This window comes from Pollachius pollachius (assembly GCF_949987615.1).
Source record: "Pollachius pollachius genome assembly, chromosome: 11".
NCBI classification, from domain to species: Eukaryota; Metazoa; Chordata; class Actinopteri; order Gadiformes; family Gadidae; genus Pollachius; species Pollachius pollachius.
This window is the reverse complement of record NC_136944.1, coordinates 2,474,252-2,497,912: the sequence shown is the minus strand read 5'-3', so window position 1 is coordinate 2,497,912 and position 23,661 is coordinate 2,474,252. Positions and strand designations below refer to the sequence as shown.

Below are 23,661 nucleotides of genomic sequence, written 5' to 3'. Positions count from 1 at the left end.
GTTGTACTCCTTTATATGGCAATGATTTTTTCTTTAAACCACAAATTGGTGTGTTTACTTATTGCTGTCCTTCTCTTAGTTTTTCAGGTGAACAAAGACCCTCTCTCTCTCTCTCTCTTTAATGCCACAATGTCACTCGGTTGTCAATATGCGTCTTTCAGACGGTATCCTGTCCTCTCTCTCCTCTCTCGTTGCTCAACTCCTTCTGTCTGTCCGCTCCCATCACCCCATCACTGGACTCGAACCGATTCTATTCTTCTCTCCTTTAGCTCAAACCCTCTGTCAGCAATTCTTGTCTGTCTGTCTGTTCATGGTATGTTGACCCTTGCTCGTCCTCTAACCTCTGGCCCCTCTAGGGTCTGATGCTGATGTCTGTCTGTCTGTCTGTCTGTCTGTCTGTCTGTCTGTCGTCGTCTAATCTGTGGGTTCGTCATAAGTAAATTAATTTGAATCACTTTATCGCCGCTCGTATTTATAAGTCATGGACAAAGTAATGAGTTCTTCAGAGACTTTACATTAATTATGGACGAGCTTTATGTCACGGTTTTAGAGGATTACATCCAATCAGCCGCGTGGAAATGATGGGTCTGACAGTCGGTCGTCAGGCAGGACACACCCTGGAAGGTTCTCTGTCTGCTGAGTGCTCAGAGTTCAGGACCACTGAAGGTTAAGAGTCAGTTAAAGCAGAACCTACAGCATTATACATACCTCTGTCTGATAAGATGCTTATAGAATCAAAGCAATGTTCAATTTCCCTTTTATCTCCTCCCCTCTCCTCTTCTCCCCTCTCCTCCCCTCTCCTCTGTTCTCATCCTCTCCTCCTCTCCTCTCCTCTCCTCTCCTCCCCTCTCCTTCCCTCTCCTGTCCTCTCCTCCCCTCTCCTCTCCTCTCTTCTCATCCTCTCCTCTCCTCTCCTCTGCTCTCAACTCCTCTACCCTTCTCTCTGAAATGATCTTCCTTCCTCTTGTCCTACCTCCACTCCCTTTCCCCTTGTCTTTCAAATCCTCTCTCTCTTCCTCTTCCTCCCCCTCTATATCTACCTTTCCTCTCCAACACTTCTCCCCTCCTTTCCCCTCTCCTCTCCTCTCTTCTCCCCTCCCCTCTCCTCTTCTCCTCTCTTCTCTCCTCTCTTCTCCGCTCTCTCTCTCTCTCTCTCTCTCTCTCTCTCTCTCTCTCTCTCTCTCTCTCTCTCTCTCTCTCTCTCTCTCTCTCTCTCTCTCTCCCTCTCTCTCTCCTCTGTTCATGTTAACCAGCCCATCCCCAGAGTAGCGGCGGGAGATTGTGCTCTTCTGGCGGTTGCTAATGGTAACCGGGGGCAGGAGGGGCGGGGGGGGTTGTCGACAGGGGGCTAACAGAGTAGAAGTGTCGCCACTGGGCTCTTATAGGCCTCGTAAATATAATAAAGCAGAAGCACTGATTCTGTCGCCATGAATGTTGAATGAGAGAGAGAGGCTCGCACACTGTGGAGAGGGACACACACGCGTTTGTGTGTCTCCCGCTATTAACTAATTCAGACACCCATGATTGGACTCCGAAACAGGGACCAAACCCAGAACCTCCGCCCGCATCCGGGCAGAGGCGGGGGTGGAGGTGGAGGTGAAGGCGGAGGCGGACGTGGAGGTTGAGGTTGAGGTGGAGGAGGAGGTGGAGGAGGAAGAGGTGGAGGCGGAGGTGGAGGAGGAGGTGGAGGAGAAGTTAGATGTGGAGGCGGAGGCAGACGCCCTCTTCCTGGGTGGTGCTCCGTTCCAGAGAGAAACCAGACAGCCTGTTTCTGTTTCTGCCTCTGGTGTCACTGCTTTGGGTAGTGTAGAATTCTGATTCTGATTCTGATTCTTGGTGGTGTTTTAAGGAGCCAAACTCTCGCCTCCGTCAGTGCTGAGCTATGTCTGCGCTGGGCGGAGCATCACACCACCACCCTCCAGAGGGCTGTCTAGGACGTTCTGCCCGTCAACAGACTGGGAGCCCTGGGGAAGAACCACACCCCCTCCGTCAGGTCGTGGTGGTCTGAGAGGCTTGGGGTGGGGGAGGTGGTGGTGGTGGTGGTGTTCTCTGTTATTATATATATATATATATATATAACCCTATATATATAATATTGGGACTAAAATACACACACACACACACACACACACACACACATACACACAAACACACACACACACACAGGCACACCATAACCCATGTGTGTATGTGTGTGTATGCGTGAATGTTTTGTGTATGTGTGTATCTCTGAGCTTCAGTGTTTTTGTGACATGCTACAAATGACCTCTGGCATTGCCTTGGCCTAATATAATGTTTTATATCCGGTGAGATTTCCTGTCAAATACCATCACATTTCCACAGCAAGGACATACATACACACACACAGATACACACAGAGACACATACACACACACACACACACACACACACACACACACACACACACATTCACCCACACACACACACACAGTGTCTAAAAACATAATCACGCTCACACACACAGTCACCACTTTTCATGGCAGAAGCATCACACTCACACAATCTGAGGCTGTTATCGAACACACCACATTCCACACCCACACACAAACAGAGACACAAACAGACACAAAGTGAAAAATAGACACAGAAACACATACACACTCACTCACACACACTCACACACAGACACACAGGCACAAACAGACACACACCCACACCCACTCACCCCCCACCCAGGGATGCTGGGAAGATGGCCTTTCTTCTTGGCTGTGTCTGCACGCCAGCCTGCATTATGCATGAAGACATCATGTGAACATGTGATCGTCATCTGATCCGACCCATCCCCGGACGCCCTCGTACACACGTGTGGCGCTCATCTGTTGGACAGACGTGTGTTCGTCTGTCTGTTTCTATCTCTGGGTTTCTGTTTCTGTGCATGTGTGTGTGTGTGTGTGGGTGTGTGTTTGTGTGTGTATGTGTGTGTGTTTGTGTGTGTGTGCGTGTGCGTGTTTGTATGCGTCTTTGTCCGTAGGTGTGTGTGTCTGTGTCAAAGGGCCCATCCCAGTCCACATCCCTCTGCACCATGAGGGGGTCCACTCTCCCCCAAAACCTTCTGGGTTCCATCCCCATGTCCACAGCCTCACCTGTAGACGGTGCTGAACAGAAACCCACCATCGTTAATGACCTGTAGTAACATTCACTGTGATGACACTCCCTCAAAGCCTGACAGAACAACACTAACCTGCTCATGTGGTCTGGTCCTAGTCCTCACCTGGTGGTCTGGTATTAGTCCTCACCTGGTGGTCTGGTACTAGTCCTAACCTGGTCTGGTACTAGTCCTCACCTGGTCTGGTACTAGTCCTCACCTGGTGGTCTGGTACTAGTCCTCACCTGGTGGTCTGGTACTAGTCCTCACCTGGTGGTCTGGTACTAGTCCTCACCTGGTCTGGTACTAGTCCTCACCTGGTGGTCTTGTACAAGTCCTCACCTGGTCTGGTACTAGTCCTCACCTGTTCTGGTACTAATCCTCACCTGGTGGTCTGGTACTAGTCCTCACCTGGTCTGGTACTAGTCCTCACCTGTTCTGGTACTAGTCCTCACCTGGTGGTCTGGTACTAGTCCTCACCTGGTCTGGTACTAGTCCTCACCTGGTGGTCTGGTACTAGTCCTCACCTGGTCTGGTCCCCCCCCCCCAAAGAACGAGAGAGAGTGTCTCTGTGATGATCTGCTCAAGAACAACCTGAAAGTTTTATTAGATAGGATGTTTTAACTGGAACAGTCTGCCTACATCTGAGCCCTTTGCTGCTATTGGAACAGCCTTCACAATAGGCCAATACGTCTGCAGAGTCCTTCTCGCCTATACTTCTATACTGGATGGATACATATTTAAATATAGGTTCGACCAGAGGCGAGTATTGTGTGTATAGTTAGGGTTTTCAATTCTAATTTTTAGGTTTTAATTCTCAGCTCAGGTGTTGTGTGGGTCTTCCTGAAAGTATCCAACACCTGCAACTCAATCAACTGTCTTACCCCTACCTGCTCTTGTGCTAATCCTGGTGCTAATCCTCACCTGGTGGTCTGGTGCTAGTCCTCACCTGGTCTGGTACAAGTCCTCACCTGGTGGTCTGGTACTAGTCCTCACCTGGTCTGGTACTAGTCCTCACCTGGTGGTCTGGTACTAGTCCTCACCTGGTGGTCTGGTACTAGTCCTCACCTGGTCTGGTACAAGTCCTCGCCTGGTCTGGTACTAGTCCTCACCTGGTGGTCTGGTACTAGTCCTCACCTGGTCTGGTACTAGTCCTCGCCTCATCTGGTACTAGTCCTCTCCTGGTGGTCTGGTACTAGTCCTCACCTGGTCTGGTACTAGTCCTCACCTGTTCTGGTACTAGTCCTCACATGGTGGTCTGGTACTAGTCCTCACCTGGTCTGGTACTAGTCCTCACCTGGTCTGATACTAGTCCTCACCTGGTGGTCTGGTACTAGTCCTCACCTGGTCTGGTACTAGTCCGACGCGTGCGGCCAGAACGAGGTGTACACGGTACGGCTGACTGCGTTTACTGGAATTGGAGCTAATGTGGTCATCCTGCTGCTTAAATAATGCAACAGCCCCCCCCCCCCCCCCCCAAAACGAGAGAGAGCGTCTCTGTGATGATCTGCTCCAGAACAATCTGAAAGTTTTATTAGATAGGATGTTTTAACTGGAACAGTCTGCCTACATCTGAGCCCTTTGCTGCTATTGGAACAGCCTTCACAATAGGCCAATACGTCTGCAGAGTCCTTCTCGCCTATACTTCTATACTGGATGGATACATATTTAAATATAGGTTCGACCAGAGGCGAGTATTGTGTATATAGTTAGGGTTTTTAATTCTAATTTTTAGGTTTTAATTCTCAGCTCAGGTGTTGTGTGGGTCTTCCTGAAAGTATCCAACACCTGCATCTCAATCCACGGTCTAACACCCTACCTGCTCCTTAAAGACCTGCATCTCAATCCACTGTCTAACCCCTACTTGCTCTTTAAAGACTTGCATCTAAATCAACTGTCCAACCCCTACCTGCTCATTCTAGACCTTTATATTAATCCACTTTATAACCCCTAGCTACATCTGCTGCAGTGAAGCAGATTAAGTCTGTTCTGTACATCTGTGTTTGTCTTGAAACCATAAGGCAGATTATTTGGAATCAAAGTACCTCTGTTGTTAATATCTACAGTCAATAAGTGGCTGCTTATTGTTATCGGGGTTGGTTATTGTTTTTGGGTGGCCGTTTTTTATTGTTATTGACTGGAAGCCGGCAAAATTACTTTGATTCTGGTGGCACAACAAATTCTTGATCAATTCTCTGCATTGAGCCGACAGTGTGACTCATCCAGATTAGTTCTCTTTAAAGACATTGATGTGTGTGTGTGTGTGTGTGTGTGTGTGTGTGTGTGTGTGTGTGTGTGTGTGTTTGTTACTGCATGAAATAGTGCTGATGGGCTCTTCCTTTCCTCATCTTAATGTCTGTTTGCGTGTACACATAATGCGACACTAATTTAACACACACGATGCCGCCACATGCTACCACACTCCAGAGCCCAGCTCTCTGCTGCTGGCGTGATGCTAGCTGTAGTAATTAGCTTCTCCGCTCTCGGTTCTCTTCTGCTGAACTTGAGACTGATTTCTGAACGCCCTGAGAAGTCCCTTAGAGAGCAGCAGACAGGAAGACAGGAATTTCTAATAAGGGACTAAGTGCAGTCGAGGATCCTGGTTGTGTGGGGGGAGAGGGGGGGGGGGGAGAGAGAGGGAGGGAGGGTGGGCGGGTGATGCGCCGACGATGCGAGGGGAAGTGAGGCGATGGGGGGACGGGCGGGGGGAGGGGGTGTCGGCGGTATCTACGCGAGAAACTTGTTCTAAAAATACATGGGGAGGGTTTAGCTAGTGATCTGAACATAACAATGCAGACATGATGTGGCAGAAAAATTGGCTTTCTCTCCCTCTCTGTCACTCGTCCCTTATCTCTCTCGCTCCTTCTATTTCTAGCTCAGTCTATCGCTCCTCTCCCACTCTATCTTTTTCTCTATCTGTCTCTGTTTCTCTCTTTTTCCAACTCTCTACTCTGCCACTCCTTGCTCTCTCTCTATCTCTCTCTCTCTCTCTCTCTCGTTCTCTCTCTCTCTCTCTCTGTCTCTCCTTCTCTCTCGCTTCTTTCTCTCCCACAGTTCTCTCGCGCTTTACCTAGCGTTGAGCTCTGTGCACTCTCTCTCACTCTCTCTCCCTCTCCCCTCTCTCTCTCTCACTCTCTCACTCTCTCACCTCATCTCTCTCACCCCTCTCTCTACCTCCCCGCTCTCTCTCTCTCTCTCTCCCTCTCTCTCTCTCTCTCTCTCTCTCTCTGTCCTCAGTTTCACCACAGTCTCGTAATCCCTCCCCTCCATGTCTTTATTTCCATCTCCTCTTCAGATCCACTAGTGTGAGTGGGTGCTTTCATGATGTGCACAATATGCCTTGTCTATAAATGTGATGCAGGCTTACAAAACCCATCGCATGCACACAAACAGTCACGCAAACCCGTCAAACACACAGAGTCGCACACACACAATCACACACACCCGTAACACACACACAAACAATCACACGTAAAGTTACGCACACACAGTCACGCACACTCACACAGCCACACACACGCAGCCATGCACACACAGTGACACATACACATACACAGTCATACACACACAGTCACACTTACTCACACACACACATAGCCACGCACACACAGTCATGCACGAACATACACGCACACACAGTCACACATACACACGCACACAAACACGCACACACAGCCACACACACCCCGGGTCCGTGTGTAGTGTGTTGTTTCCAGAGCCAGGGTTAGAGGGTTTGCTCCCACTGGTTGCCCTCCCCGCTGAGGGGTGTTCAGGGTGCTTTGAGTAAGTCAAGTTTTAGAGCTAAAAACAGACGCTGAATGGCACATATCGTATTATATAAAACATACGCAGGCTTGCACATGCACACGCACGCACACACACACACACACACAAACACACACACATACACACACACACACACACCCACACACACACACACACACACACACACACACACACACACACACACACACATATCTTCGTTAACATCAAATGGTAAAAAAAAAAACATCAAAAACTGTTGAGTTTGTTTTGTGATGAGACCAAACTGAGCAAGGAGAGCATTAAAGCTACATCGAGGAATAGAAAGAATAAAACAATAAATGCCATGAGAGCCAACCTGGCAGTGAAAGGTCACTGGACCAATCAAAAGCAGTGTCAACAGAACCGATGTGTAAGAGCGAGAGCCAATCACAGCCAGATGTTGACAATGTCTACAACCTCAGACAGAAACAGAAACCATGTCTTTATATAGCTCTCTATTGCAGGGCTGTCTCTCTATATCGAGTCCATCAATGTGTGTCGATTAATTACTATTTGAGGGTAAATATGACTCTCATACGCACAAAGGGCAACACGGATATAGCAGCACACACACGAATAGTTCACACTCAGTAAAACAAGTGTCAAAGGTTGTAACGATGAGACACACTGATATGTTGCACTGGAGTTGTTTATCGTCTCATTAGCAACACAATTAGAAAGGTGGTTTCAACATGGGGGCTAATGTGATAGATCATGTGATCTCTGTGAGTTCCCATGTGTGAACACATCAGAGGGTGTAAAGCACCCTGCTGTGAATAGAAGGTGCTAAACCGTCTGGAAGGCTGTTCGCGGAAGCTTGACTTGGAGGTTTGAGCTTTGAGGACACAAATACCTCCCTTGTATCTGTGTTCTTCAGAAGTTCCAGGTGAACATTGTTCTCCGGGAATAGAATCGGGTGTTGGCTGACAACCTCCCTTCAGATTCTCTCTGAGATCGGTCGCCATCTCCCTCTTCATTAGAGCAGGACTAAATGATATGGAGAGAGGAACAGACATTGATGATGCGACAGCCATCGCTAAGAGCAGGCAACAGGCGATCATTAAAGTCACAACTATTCTCTGTTTTGGCACCGCAGTGATTGAACGAGCGCCCTGCCAATGTCTGGAGCGCAGAGGTGCTCACCAGCTCCCACTAGAGACTCAAGACTCACCTGTTCAGAGTTCACCTGGACTCTGCATAGCCGCGTACCTTACCCCCCCACCCCTCTGACGCTCTTATTGTATGTTGTCACATAATTACAGTACTTAGCATGGTGTAGCTTCTTATCCTAGCTAACTCTGTTTACGGGGGATGCGTTAACCTAGTGATGGTCAGTGCTTTGCACTTCTGCCTGCACTCTTGCACTCTTCTTCTGGCAAATGGACTTATTGTAAGTCACTTTGGATAAAAGCGTCTGCTAAATGCCATTAATGTAAATGATGCGGTCCGTTCATGCTCTCCTCCTCCTCCTCCTGTAGGCCTTTGATGCCTTCATCTACGTCTTCTTCGCTCTGGAGATGGTGGTGAAGATGGTTGCCCTCGGGATCTTCGGTCAGCGCTGTTACCTCGGTGACACATGGAACCGGCTGGACTTCTTCATCGTCATGTCCGGGTGAGCCTCCTCTTCCCCCCCCAAAGTCTCCTAGACATGCCCCCCCCTCCCTCTACACCACCATCCCTCCCTCCCTCTCCATCCCCCGCCCCCTCCCTCTCCACCTCTGATGTACTGAGTCTCTCTGTATAGAGGTACTGATTTACTGCATCTCTCTGTATAGAGGTACTGACTTAATGGGTCTCTCTGTATAGAGGTACTGATTTACTGCATCTCTCTGTATAGAGGTACTGACTTAATGGGTCTCTCTGTATAGAGGTACTGATTTACTGCATCTCTCTGTATAGAGGTACTGACTTAATGGGTCTCTCTGTATAGCGGTACTGACTTAATGAGTCTCTCTGTATAGAGGTACTGACTTAATGAGTCTGTCTGTATAGAGGTACTGACTTACTGAGTGTCTCTGTATAGAGGTACTGACTTAATGAGTCTCTCTGTATAGAGGTACTGACTTACTGAGTGTCTCTGTATAGAGGTACTGATTTACTGCATCTCTCTGTATAGAGGTACTGACTTAATGGGTCTCTCTGTATAGCGGTACTGACTTAATGAGTGTCTCTGTATAGAGGTACTGACTTAATGGGTCTCTCTGTATAGAGGTACTGACTTACTGAGTGTCTCTGTATAGAGGTACTGACTTAATGGGTCTCTCTGTATAGAGGTACTGATGTACGCCGCGTCTCTGTATAGAGGTACTGATTTACTGCATCTCTCTGTATAGAGGTACTGATTTACTGCATCTCTCTGTATAGAGGTACTGATTTACTGCATCTCTCTGTATAGAGGTACTGATTTACTGCATCTCTCTGTAGAGAGGTACTGACTTAATGGGTCTCTCTGTATAGCGGTACTGATGTACGCCGCGTCTCTGTATAGAGGTACTGACTTAATGAGTCTCTCTGTATGGAGGTACTGACTTAATGAGTCTCTCTGTATAGAGGTACTGACTTAATGAGTCTGTCTGTATAGAGGTACTGACTTACTGAGTGTCTCTGTATAGAGGTACTGATGTACTGAGGGTCAGACGTGGTACTGATCCTTGTGTTTGTGTTGGGGAGGGGTTCTAGTTTTGGACCGCTCCCCTGGCGTGGGCCATTAGCGTAGCGACCGGGCTAATTACAGACGAGGGTGTGAGGGTCGACGCCGGCTGAAACGGCCGAACGATACAGCTGACAGTCACCAGCCGTATGCTCTATGTCTCTTACCCCAGGGTGTACAACACACATTAAGGTCTCTCTCTCTCTCTCCCTCTCTCTCTCTCTCCCCCCCCCTCTCTCTCTCTCTCTCTCTCTCTCTCTCTCTCTCTCTCTCTGTCTCTCTCTCTCTGCATGACTGCTCTCTGTACCTGCTGGCTCCATCATCCTTCAGACAGACACCATACAGACACACACACCGAGGCACACACACACACAGAGGCACACACACACACACAAACAGAGGCACACACCCACACACATGCGTGCACCTCCCCCCCCCCCCCCACACACACACACACACACACACACACACAGATTCACACTCACTGCCGTGGCCTCACAACACTCCAGTGACACTCGTGTGTCACTTCCCCGCTCGGAGATGACAGAGGAGCGTGCCACTGACGTGTCATCAGAGAGGTTCTCTGCTCCGGGTGGAGACGCTGGGGTTGACCTGATGGTAGGGGGTGACTGAACCCTCTGAGGGGTGGAGGTGACTGAACCCTCTGAGGGGTGGAGGTGACTGAACCCTCTGAGGGGTTCAAAGTTCAAAGTTCAAAGTTCAAAAGCTTTGTTTGTCCAACATGTTGCCATATTAGAAAATTGTCTTTGATTGAAGGCAGTCTGTTCTCTAATTGTGTGTATGTGGTGCTTGTTTAAGAAGTATGTTGTGTGTGTGTGTATTGCCTTGGGTATGAAGGATTTAGTATAGAGAGATTTTTTGGCTAGAGGCACTCTGTATCTTCTGCCTGATGGAAGCAGCTCAAAACAGCCGTGGAGGGGGTGGGAGGGATCCAGGAGAATGGAATTGGTCTTCCTTTCCACTGCTTGAGTGTGCAAGTCTGAAAGCTGTTTTTGTTGGACGCTGGTTATCTTGCTTGCCTGCTTAATTATCCTAGCAAGTTTTCCCTTGCATCTGCTTGTTAGCAAGCTGTACCAAGATGTAATGTTGAAGAAGATGACAGATTCGATCAGTGTCTGACAAGCCGTTAATAAAATGTCCTTTCTGACATCGAACCCTTTCAGCTTCCTCAGGAGACACATGTGTTGTTGGGCTTTTTTGTAAACTCCGTCTCCGTGCTGGGTGAAGGACAGGCGGTGGTCAATCTGGGTGCCAAAGTACTTGAAATGTTTAACCTGTTCAACCATTTGCCCCTCCAGTCTTAAAGGTGTGGAGAGTGGATGTGGGGTTTCGGGTGCCCAGCACCTATGGCAACACAGTTCTTTGGTCTTGCTGATGTTTAGTTGCAGTGAGCTCTTCTTGAACCACAGGGCCATGATGCTGACATATTGCCTGAAAGTGGACAGGGTGTGCTCGTCTGTCAGGTTGGCCACCAACGCCATGTCATCAGCATATTTAAATAGTTTTAGTCCATTGATCCTCCATTTGTGTATATAGAAAAGAGAATTGGTGACAAGACACATCTCTGTGGGATTCCGGTATTTAAAATGGTGTTGGTAGATGTCACACCATGCACTCTCACATGCTGGGGTCTGTTCATTAAGAACTCCTTAATCCAGAGCATCAGTGTTGGGTTGACTTGTAGCTGCTGAAGGCGATGTAGAAGTGTGTTGATATTTACTGTGTTGAAGGCTGATGAAAAATACATGAATAGAATCCTGACAAAGGAGTGTTGGGTGTCAAGGTGCCTGGTCACAGTGTCCAGGAGAGCTAGACTGGCATCCTCCATACCCCGTCGTGGTTTATAGACAAACTGCAATGGATCCAGACTTTCTCCAACCATGGTGGTGAGTTCCTCTGTGACAACTCTCTCCATACATTTGCAGAGGATAGAGGTTAGTGCCACAGGTTGGAAATCGTTCAGGGCTTTGGCATGAGGCTTTTTAGGAACAGGAATGATGGTACTCTCCTTTCATGCCCTGGGAACAAAGCTAGCATCCAGAAATAGCTGAAAGAGTTGTGTCATCACACCACCTAGCTGGGTTGCACACTTCTTCAATATCCGTCCCTTCAGCCCGTTTGGTCTGGGAGCTTTTGTAGACTGGAGACGGGTAAAGACTGAAACAACCCTCTTCTCCTCTACACAGATGGATTCAGAGGGGTAGTTGTATGTGACCCCATCCTCCACAGAATCAGTGCTCTTGAATCTGGCATAGAAGGTGTTTAGTTCTTCAGCAAAGGCAACAGGGTCTGGGCATTGTATCTTGGCAGCATTCTGAGTTCTGCCCATTATGGTGTTCAGAATCTTCCAGATATCCCTCACATCTCCACTGGTGAACTTCTTCTTCATTTTGTCCTTGTATTTGATCTTGGCAAGCTTGGTCTTCTGCTTCAGCTCCCTTGTGAGATCTTTGACACATTGTTTGTCTCCTTGAATAAAAGCTATTTTTTTCAAATTGAGACAGTGTTTGAGATCTCTGGTTACCTACGTCTTGTTGTTGGCATAGTGCTTGATCTGTTTGGTTGGAATAACACTATCAGCACAAAATGAGAGGTAGGAGCATATGGATTAATTCAGCATGTTTAGGTCACCATTGCATGCTTTGAAGAATATTCCCCAGTCCGTAAACTCAAAACATCCTCTCAGCTTTTCTACAGAATCCATCTTCCAGACCTGGATGGTTTTGGTCTGGATTTTGTGTGTTTTTAATATTTCTCTATAATTAGGCAGTAGTAAAATTACATTATGATCTGACGACCCAAGGGCAGTGCAGGGCTTTGATATATATGCATAAGGAACGTTTCCTAGACATAAATCGAGCGTCCTGTCCAAACATGTTGGAGAAGTTACATATTGCTCTAAATTTAATAGAAGTGTGATGACGTCACAGTTGTTGAAATCTCCAAGCAAAAACACAGGCTGTTCAGTTGCCCTGGAGACGGCATTGTTGTAGCATTCTAAAATGCGCTCTGCTGCTAGCGCGTTGTCAGGGCCAGGGACATAAACAAGAATTACAGTCAGTTGTTGAAATTCACGGGGAAGATAGTGGGGACGAAACGACACCGTCATGATTTCGTAGTGGCGTGAGCAGTGCCTCTCACGCACTGTGAAATTCGTTGCCCATCTTTCATTTACAGCCATGCATAAACCGCCCCCGATTTATTTCCCTGTTCTTTCTGTGTCCTGGTCAAAGCGTATGAATGTGAAGACATTTAAGCATACTGGGTGGAGGTCACTGAACCCTCTGAGGGAATCGATAACGTCGATAACAATCGATTACTAAAAGCGTTGGTAATGAATTTGGTCATCGATTCGTTGAGTCGCGCGATTAATACGTCACTCGTAGGCGCGGCATTGTTTACAGCCAGCCGCCGGCAGGTTGGTTCATGGTTCATACACGCCCACAGCGAGCTTTAGTGTGAGCGACCACAGCTTGTATTTTGGTCATATCTTAAAACTGGACTGTACACCTATATAAAAGTGTTGTACCTTCACTGTCTTTGGGTTAAAAAAACTCCCTCAACTCAGTATCCGTCTAGTCCAACCCAAAACTCTGTCAGTTGCTGGTGCTGCAGACGGTGTGCAGACGGGCTCGGAGTCGGCACCGCGTGCATCAACAGTCATTCAAAGCAGCGGTAGTAATCACACAACCGGAAGGTGTAGAAAGTCCCGTCAGTTAAAAATAGTAATCCAGTATTTAAATCCATGTTAAAATCGGCAGGATATAGAGCTAGTTATCTTTAAAAAAAAGTAGCAAACAGTGTCAAATGTGACGTGTTCAGGTCGGCTCAGTAATATGATTGATGTGTTCAAATGCAACACAAAAAAAAAAGAAATTTGAGATTTTGGCGAAAACTTGTTTTCCCAGCAATATAAAATAGATAGTAAAGATAGAATTATGACCTGTTTAATGTCCTATCTTGAGCTATGGTAATCTTATCAGCAATTAAAGCAATAATACAAGTTATATTTCAACAAAATAATAGGACAGTATCAATAGTGGTATCAATAAAGACTTTTAACCGCTAGTATTTACCGGTTAAAGATTTTATCGGTTAACCGGTTAACAATGGACATCCCTTATATACTGTATATTTATAAATGTATATTATACATTGTATGTTTTTTTTTGTGTTATCCCAGTTATGTTTTCTTCTTTTTTTATCATTAAATATTACTTTTAATAGTTCCGGGACGCTGGAGCAATAACCTGGTGTTTTTACACTTCAGTCTGCACTGTGAATGTGAAGTAATGTTCAGTTTTTGAATAAAGATGAGGCAATTACAAATGTTTATTTTTTTATCCGATTCATCCGAAAAAATTATCGACCGATTAATCGATTATTAAAATAGTCGTTAGTTGCAGCCCTAGACTGAACCCTCTGAGGGGTGGAGGTGACCTTGATCAGGATACACAGCTTTGCTGTGATGATTTACAAACTCTTCACACACGGGACAGTTCAGGCTGAGTTTTTCTGCATAACTGTCAAACAGCTTTTGACAGGGGATGAAGATGTTGGTCACTGCAGTATGTCACTAAGTGACCACCTTCACTAACCCACTAACTCACCACTAACCTACCATGTTGCTATAGGGAAGTTTTGAAGATAGCAGAATAAACACTCAGAACTCAGTACTAATATGGAACATATGGCCTCGTGGCATTCAGATGGAGGATGAGTGAGTGCCTAATTAGGGCTAATTGTTCATAGCTCATCAATTAACATCCCGGGTTTGGGTTTGGATTTAGATTGGATAATTCAGCAATGAAGTACATTTAGTGATGATTTATCTAGATACTCCCTCGACGTTTCCACTAATTACACAGCATCACAGGGTACAACACACACACACACACACACACACACAGACAGACAGACAGACAGACACACGCACACACATACACACACACACATAACACACACACATACACATGAACACACACACACACACACACTCACACACACACACAAACTCATGCAGCAGGTGTTTCCAGCTGCCACTAAACAGATAAAAGTGTTTGAGATGAAGGGAGGCTCGCCAAAACAAGAGAGTTAGAGAGAGGGGGAGGAGAGAGAGGGGAGTTAGAGGGAAAGGGAGGAGAGAGGGGGAGAGAGAGAGAGAGAGAGAGAGAGAGAGAGAGAGAGAGAGAGAGAGAGAGGCAACACTGGCACACAAATGTCTCTCTCTCTAAAAGCAGAGGGCTGCTTGATGTGTTCGGAAATAGACCGGAACACACACCCTCATTTACATGCCAAACACACCTATGCACACACAAACATCAAAACACGAACTGGGGTACATAAAACGACGCATCCGGCATACACAGGCGTAACATGAGCACACAACGTAACATTAATAACAATACGTTTTAATCAGGCCTTTAATCCTGAGGCTCTTCAGCAGCGGTGACTCAGTCTGTGCTCATGCACACGGTCGCACTCATCCACACCGTTCAGCGAGGTGCCACTCATCAGCCCCCCCCCCCCCCCCCCCCACACACACACACACACTCAACAACACCCCCCCCCCAACACACACACACTCATCAGCACTCAAATCCCCCCCCCCCCCCCCCCACAGCTAGCCCTGGTGGAGTTGTTGATACTTCAGCTGAACACCAGCTGCAAGCTGAGCTGAGAACTGTTCCGCTCACACGGCAACAACAACAACAACAACAACAACAACACCAACAACAACAACAACAACAACAACAACAACAACAACATCAACATCAACAACACCAACTGTTTCCTCTCATCCTTTCGCTCTGATGTTCATCACTTCATCAGCCTGGCTCTCCTGCTCTCTCTCCTGCTCTCTCCTCCTCTCTCTCCTGCTCTCTCTTTCCTCCTCTCCTGCTCTCTCTCCTGCTCTCTCCCCCTCTCTCTCCTTCTCTCTCTCCTCCTCCTCTCTCTCCTGCTCTCTCTCTGCTGCTCTTTTGTGATCGTGGATGTATCATCTAGAAGACGCAGAGAGCAGCAGCCAGCAGCCTTATGTGCTGAGGTGTTCTGTGCCCTGAGGTGTTCCGTAGTTGTGGTTCGGGATGAGCCAACCAGGTTAAGGAAGCCTGGGAAATCTCTGGAGTGAGGTCCAGCAGGCCGTCTTTTCACACCATCTATATGTTTACATACATCTGAACACCTGCCGTGTGTTTCTTAGTAAACCTTAACTATAAATATGAGGAATGGAAGTTAGAGCAGCAAACACATTTAGCATCGGACACATACACATACATACACACACAGAAAAACGGACACAGACACACAGACACACTCACACACACAAACACACACATAGTACCATATAGATACACACAGAAACACACACACAAACATGCACACACACACAGAAACACATTGATTCACACACACACACACTCACACACACACACCCAGCCTGGCGGTCTGTGGCTGTTGTTCTGTGAAGGGGTTTGGGTCGGGGGTTCTCACAGCTTGCTGTGGCTCTGGCTAGCTCACAGATGCAGGGCTTGGCTGGAGCCACAGCATCCTGCAGCAACACTTACAATAGAATGATGTTTTAAGACATTTACAATAGTACACTCCCTCCCTCCCTCCCTCCCTCCCTCCCTCCCTCCCACTCCCGCTCTGCCGCTCTTTCTGCATTCCTCTATTCTGCACTGTCCTCTGAAAGAGCTCTCTCCCTCTCCCTCTTCCTCTCTCCCTCCCTCCCCATCGATCTCCCCCAGCTGCCTCTATTGCTCTCACACTTACGCTCTCTCCCTCTTGTTCTCTCTCTCACTCTCTTCCTCTCTCTCTCTCTCTCTCTCTCTTGCTCTCTTTCTCTCTCCCTCTCTCTCTCTCTCTCTCTCTCTCTCTCTCTCTCTCTCTCTCTCTCTCTCTCCCTCTCTCTCTCTCCCACCGTATTGAATTGGCATGACATGAACATGTTTCCAAATGATACATTCAGGTATTAATAGACGGTAAATGCATGATCACAGTACATATATCCACACTGATAACATTGGGTTCAGTGCAGAGCTCCTTCTCTCTCTCCCTCTCTCTCCCTCTCCCTCGCCCTCTCTCTCTTCCTCTCCCTCTCCCTCTCCCTCTCTCTCTCTCTTCCCTCCCTCTCTCTCTCTCTTCCCCCCCTCTCTCTCTGTCCCTCTCTCTCTCTCTCTCTCTCTCTCTCTCTCTCTCTCTCTCTCTCTCTCTCTCTCTCTCTCTCTCTCACTCTCTCTCTTTCTCTCTCCCTCTCCCTCTCTCTCTCACTCCCTCTCTCTCAGTCCCTCCCTCTCTCCCTCCCTCTCTCTCTGAGTCTCCTCCTTCTCACTCTATTTTCTGTGTTCTCTCCCCCTCAGCTCTTCACTCTATTCTGATCACAGTTGCTGTCCCATTCCACACACACACAAACACACACACAAACCAACTCTCACACACACGCACTGTGCGTGTGTGTGAGAGTTGGTTTGTGTGTGTGTGCGTGACGCACACACACACAAACACACACGCACACACACATGTACTGACACACACTCTCACACACAAACACACAGTCACACAGTCATACACACACGCACACTCACGCACATACGGACGCACACACGCATGCACAAACACGCGCAAACACACGCATACCCACACACATAAACAAACACACACATACCCACACACATACACACGCATACCCACACACACACACAAACACACACATACCCACACACATACACGAATACACGCATACCGACACACATACACAACCACACGCTCGCACACAGACAAACAAACACATGCATACCCACACATACACAAACACACGCTCGCACGCAGACACACAAACACACGCATACCCACACACATACATGAACACATGCATACCCACACACATACACAACCACACGCTCGTACACAGATAAGCTCCCTTTATGCTTTAAAGAGGAGCAGGGGGACTTCTGTTGTCCTGCTGTTAAAAGACTCAACAGGAACCAGAACTGTTGTTCGCTTTTTGCCCCGAGTGTCAAATTAATTGTGATGTTTGTGTGTGTGACTGGTGAAAGCAAATCAAGGAAGCAAAGCTCCTCTCCTCTCCTCTCCTGCTGGAAGGCGCTGGGGTTTATCCACAAAGGAAAAACAGATTCCCGACCCCAGCCTCTGCTTCCCCTGGGGGCAGGACCTGGGGGGGCAGGACCTGTGGGGGGGGGGGGGGGGGGGCGCCCATTCTGCCCCCCCCAGAAAGAGAGCGAGGCAGTGGGGGCAGGATGGCAGCGTGGCTAGGGTTCGACCTTCCAGTGAGAGTTACTGTGTTCAATCCCCAATACGTTAATCCTTGTCCAAGATGCCCTCAACCCCCCCCTCCCCCTTGCCCCCTGCTCCTCAACGCACTAAAGATACCCCAGTGTCCTGCTGTCGGTGACCTCTAACCTCTGACTGTGTTATGAAGACAGCGTGCTGATGGTGTCTCTGTGTGTCCAGGATGGTGGAATACTCTCTGGACCTCCAGAACATCAACCTGTCGGCCATCAGGACGGTCCGCGTGCTCCGACCTCTGAAGGCCATCAACAGAGTCCCTAGTAAGTACCTCCTCACCACTACCTAGAACACTATCTATGTACCAAGCGTACCACCTGTATTACCCCATAGTCATACGCTCTACCTAGAACACTATCTATATACCAAGAATGCTACCTGTATTACCCCATACTACCCAGAATACTAACTATATACCAAGAATACTACCTGTATTACCCCATAGTCATACTCTCTACCTAGAATACTATCTATGTGCCAAGAATACTACCAATATTACCCCATAGTCTCTACCTAGAACACTGCCTATAGTAACCTATAGTCATACCCTCTATCTAGAATACTACCTACAATACCCTATAGTCATATCCAATATCTAGAATACTACCTACATTACCCTATAGGCATATCATATATCTAGAATACTGGCTACATTACCCTAGTCATACTATATATCTAGAATACTGGCTACATTACCCTATAATCCTACCCTCTCTCTAGAATACTGGCTATGATACCCTATAGTCATACTATATTTCTAGAATGCTGCCTACAATGCCCTATAGTCACACTATATATCTAGAATACTGTCTACGATACCATATAGTTATATCCTATCTAGAATACTGCCTACAATACCCTATAGTCACACTATATATCTAGAATACTGGCTACAATACCCTATAGTTATATCCTATATCTAGAATACTGCCTACAATACCCTATAGTCATACTATATATCTAGAATACTGGCTACATTACCCTATTGTCATACTATATATCTAAAATACTGGCTACAATACCCTATAGACATATTATATATATAGAATAATGGCTGCAATACCCTATAGTCATAGTATATACTACCTACGATACCCTGTAGTCATACTATATATATAGAATATTGACTACAATACCCTTTAGTCATACTATATATCTAGAATACTGACTACAATACCCTTTAGGCATACTATATATAAATATATAGAATAATGGCTACAATACCCTATAGTCATACTATATACTACCTACGATACCCTGTAGTCATACTATGTATCTAGAATACTGGCTACAATTCCCTATATATATGTATATATATATATATATATATATATATATATATATATATATATATATATATATATATATATATATATATATATGTATATATATATAATAATGGCTACTATACCCTAAAGTCATACTATATATCTAGAATATTGGCTACATTACCCTATAGTCATACTATATATCTAGAATACTGGCTACAATACCCTATAGGCATAATATATAAATATATATATAGAATAATGGCTACAATACCCTATAGTCATACTATATACTACCTACGATACCCTGTAGTCATGCTATATATCTAGAATACTGGCTACAATACCCTTTAGTCATACTATATATCTAGAATACTGACTACAATACCCTTTAGGCATACTATATATAAATATATAGAATAATGGCTACAATACCCTATAGTCATACTATATACTACCTACGATACCCTGTAGTCATACTATGTATCTAGAATACTGGCTACAATTCCCTATATATATATGTATATATATATATATATATATATATATATATATAATAATGGCTACTATACCCTAAAGTCATACTATATATCTAGAATATTGGCTACATTACCCTATAGTCATACTATATATCTAGAATACTGGCTACAATACCCTGTAGTCATACTATATATCTAGAATACTGGCTACAATACCCTATAGGCATAATATATAAATATATATCTAGAATAATGGCTACAATACCCTATAGTCATACTATATACTACCTACGATACCCTGTAGTCATGCTATATATCTAGAATACTGGCTACAATACCCTTTAGTCATACTATATATCTAGAATACTGACTACAATACCCTTTAGGCATACTATATATAAATATATAGAATAATGGCTACAATACCCTATAGTCATACTATATATCTAGAATACTGGCTACAATACCCTATAGGCATAATATATAAATATATATCTAGAATAATGGCTACAATACCCTATAGTCATACTATATACTACCTACGATACCCTGTAGTCATGCTATATATCTACAATACTGGCTACAATAGACCCGACCATCTTAAACCCCTCACTGTGTCAACCCCCCCACCCCCCACCCCCCGGTGCCCAAGACCGCTTTGGACTCGAACACACACTGTTCTCTCTGTAATGGAGGCTGTAACCCTGTCTTTCCTGCCAGGAGTTCAATGTCGTTCGTCTCTGTGTCCTTTAGACGTGCATATTATAAATGTGACACCAGACCTTTTCCCACAGCCCGTCGGTCGTAGAGAAGAGCCTGAGCAGAACTCTCTGTTTGTACAGCCTGGACACACCGTCCTCCACACAATACCTCTGCTCTCTGCCCAAACTCAGGCACCATCTATTGATTTCCGCGTCCCGCGCACCCCCACAGGCTCCGCTAATCACTGTGAACACCAATTTGCCCGATCAGCGAGGTTCAGATCGACCTCCACCTCCACGGCTGGTGGCTCGCCAGGCGCCAGCGGCTCATTGGTTCCACCAGAAACAGCCGCTCTGATCGGCTGGGTGTCTTATCCTTTATTTTTATATTTTTAAAACGTGTTCTGATACCAGTTCTTACTTTAATCCCTACTGCTGCATTGTCTGCGTTCATATATCAAGTTTCTTTGCAATGATGAATTTAATATCGTTGCCTATTTATACAGACAGTGCAATAATATAGCATGGTTAAGTAACAGGGTTAGCATTAAAAATAACACCAATTCTACTCTTAGTTATAATAATACTAAGTATAGTACTGATACTAACCCTGACTCATTGACTGAACCCTCAAACCCTCCATCCCTCAAACCCGGTTCACTTTATCAAAGCCTCACAGCCTCGCATCAGAGCAAGCGGTGAACGGAGAGATGGTTGAGCGGCTCGGACAGGGTGAACTGAATAAACCGCTCATCAGACCCTTGAGGAGTTCTTCTTACTCTTCCTCCCTGTCGTTAATGAACTGAACTTAAGGAGTTCTTCTTAACTTAAGGAGTTCTTCTTACTCTTCCTCCCTGTCGTTAATGAACTGAACTTAAGGAGTTCTTCTTACTCTTCCTCCCTGTCGTTAATGAACTGAACTTAAGGAGTTCTTCTTAACTTAAGGAGTTCTTCTTACTCTTCCTCTGTGTAGTTAATGAACTGAACTTAAGGAGTTCTTCTCCTCTTCCTCTTCCTCCCGTTGTTCCGGTTAAAGCGGTGAATGAATATTTGAGCGAGATCTGTCGCCGCCGGCGGGCTCGTTAAATATTAACGCTAATGGGATGAGGTGTTAAGTGCTGTGATTGGCCGGTGGAGCAGGTCTCTGGGAGGTGTCTGAACGCGTGATGATGTGACCTGACGGAGGAGACGCCTCGCTGAGGGGTAACTCAGGCACTTAGTGCAGTGTGTGTGTGCATGTGTATGTACACCCGTGTGTGTGTATGTACACATGTTTGTGTGTGCGTGCATATGCGTGTGCGTACATTCACACCCGTGTGTATGTGTGTATTTACAAATATGCGTGTGTATGTGTGTGTATGTCTTGCTGCTTAGAGTGAAACATGAGTTTAACATTTAAAGAAATGCTTCTGATTTGAAGAGGTAGACCTTTTAAAAGCAACAAATCACCACCCTCTATCGGTGACTGATTGTCACCGATAGAGGGTCCACAGTCTGTGGAGCCTGCTCAGTAAGTAGAATAGAACGGTTATACTCCTGGCTGGGCCTTGGCCTCTTCATTACCCTCTGTGCAACGCCATTACACGCCGGGGAAACGTGTGTTGCAGTTATCTGTTCCCGGTTCCCTGCTTTGTTGTGCAACACGCAGGGAGCACACCTCTCCCCGACCCCTACACTGTTCCATTTGGAGCCTTCCATCAGAGTGGCAGATAATAGACCGGGATTGCGTGTGTGTCTGTGTGTGCATGTGGGTGTGTTTGTGTGTGTGTGCATCTGTGTGTGTATTTTTGTAAAGTCTAACCAAAATTGGTGTTATGTATTATAAAAACAGTCAGAAGTGTGTGTGTGTGGGGGGGGGGAGGGGGGGTCGAACCTGGACAGGAGATGAGAGTGAACCTGCTTTGTATCCAAATTCTATTTAAAATATATATTAATATACATTAATTAAATTCTCTCTCTCTCTCTCTCTCTCTCTCTTTAGTTCTAATGTAACGGCTCTCTAACGGCAGCGTCCTCTGGGAGTAAACACATGCAGAGCCCAAGGGTCCTAAAGCCCTCCAAGTGCTGCTGCTGCACATTAGGAGAAAAGCATCACTGCAGTCCCATTAGCTGGAACAACACACATTATAAGTACATTAGATATACATTACACCACGCTCCCTTAGAGCTCTTTCGCTCGCGTGTTTAAACTGCTGAACGCCATTACTGCTCTTCTATATGACTTAACCAAATCACTGATGTTAAACAACACAACTATTTCTGTAATACTTGATGGTTTAGCAATATACATTTAGCAGACGCTTTTATCCGGAGCCGGTGAGAGAGGTTTCCTGTGGATACAGTGAATTCAGAAGCAGCTTGGAGATGTTTCTCCAGAAACAGGGGACTCAGAAGCAGCTTGAAGATGTTTCTCCAGAAACAGGGGACTCAGGCCTCGTTTATACGAAGGGAAAATGCAGATATTTCCACACGGTTTGGCCACTCATCTACACAAAAACCCAGTATTTATCACAGAAAACGATTGTTTTAAAACTTCGGCCAAAGTGGAGATTTCTGATATTGCGGTTATGTGTTGTCGTGTCAACTGGGAGAAAAAGTGTTTTAGGTTCTCAAGCGTCACATTATGCGCCAGAAAATGCCAGAAAATGCTTAACGTCATGTGAGCGCCCTATGTTTACAGTTTGTTTGGCTATCATGCGCCATATTGGTTGTTTTAAAAGGAACAGGAAGTCGCTTGTGTTATTCGTTGTTGTTGATTCAGAGGATTCTGATTGGCTTGCATGGCTTAATCCTTCTCCCTACACTGCCGCCCATTGGTTTGGCATAGTTATATTGGCGCTCAACGGCACATTTATGCGGGTTGATGTAAATGGCAACTTTTTGTGAAAACAATGTTGAGTGCACAATGTTATTTTTGAAAATGGGGGGGGGGGGGGGGGAATATTAGTTTCTCTAAATACCCTGCTATGTATAAACGTGGCCTCAGAAGCAGCTTAGAGGGGTTTCCTGCTGAAACAGAGGACTCAGAAGCAGCTTGGAGATGATTCTCCAGAAACAGGGGACTCAGTAGCAGCCTGGGATGTTTCTCCAGAAACAGGGGACAGCAGGCCGAGGAGCCGCTTGCTTTACGAAGCCTCCATTCGGCTCTGGGGTCAGAACCCGAGTACTCCTGGCTGGGGTTCAATCCCCTGACCACGTCACCATCCTGCTCCCTCACAACTAGATGGTGATTTTAATAAAGACAAAACTTATCAGTCATTTGAGGAGTAATGTGTAAACTTAAGACAAACACAACTTTTGGTCGACTCCAACATTATTCGTAGCA

At 46.1% G+C, this 23,661-nt stretch overlaps 1 protein-coding gene across 1 annotated transcript in view; it reads left to right on the top strand.

Annotated features, from left to right (window-relative positions):
• The window catches only part of LOC307083218 (voltage-dependent T-type calcium channel subunit alpha-1I-like), a gene marked incomplete at its 3' end in the record, with an annotated part of 145,112 nt that overhangs the window by 29,955 nt on the left and 91,496 nt on the right, over window positions 1–23,661 (top strand). Inside the window, exons 3-4 of the mRNA XM_079747052.1 lie at window positions 8,389–8,522; window positions 18,054–18,151. Of these exons, the coding sequence (XP_079603178.1) occupies window positions 8,389–8,522; window positions 18,054–18,151 (232 nt within the window). The remainder of the gene's footprint in view (window positions 1–8,388; window positions 8,523–18,053; window positions 18,152–23,661) is intronic.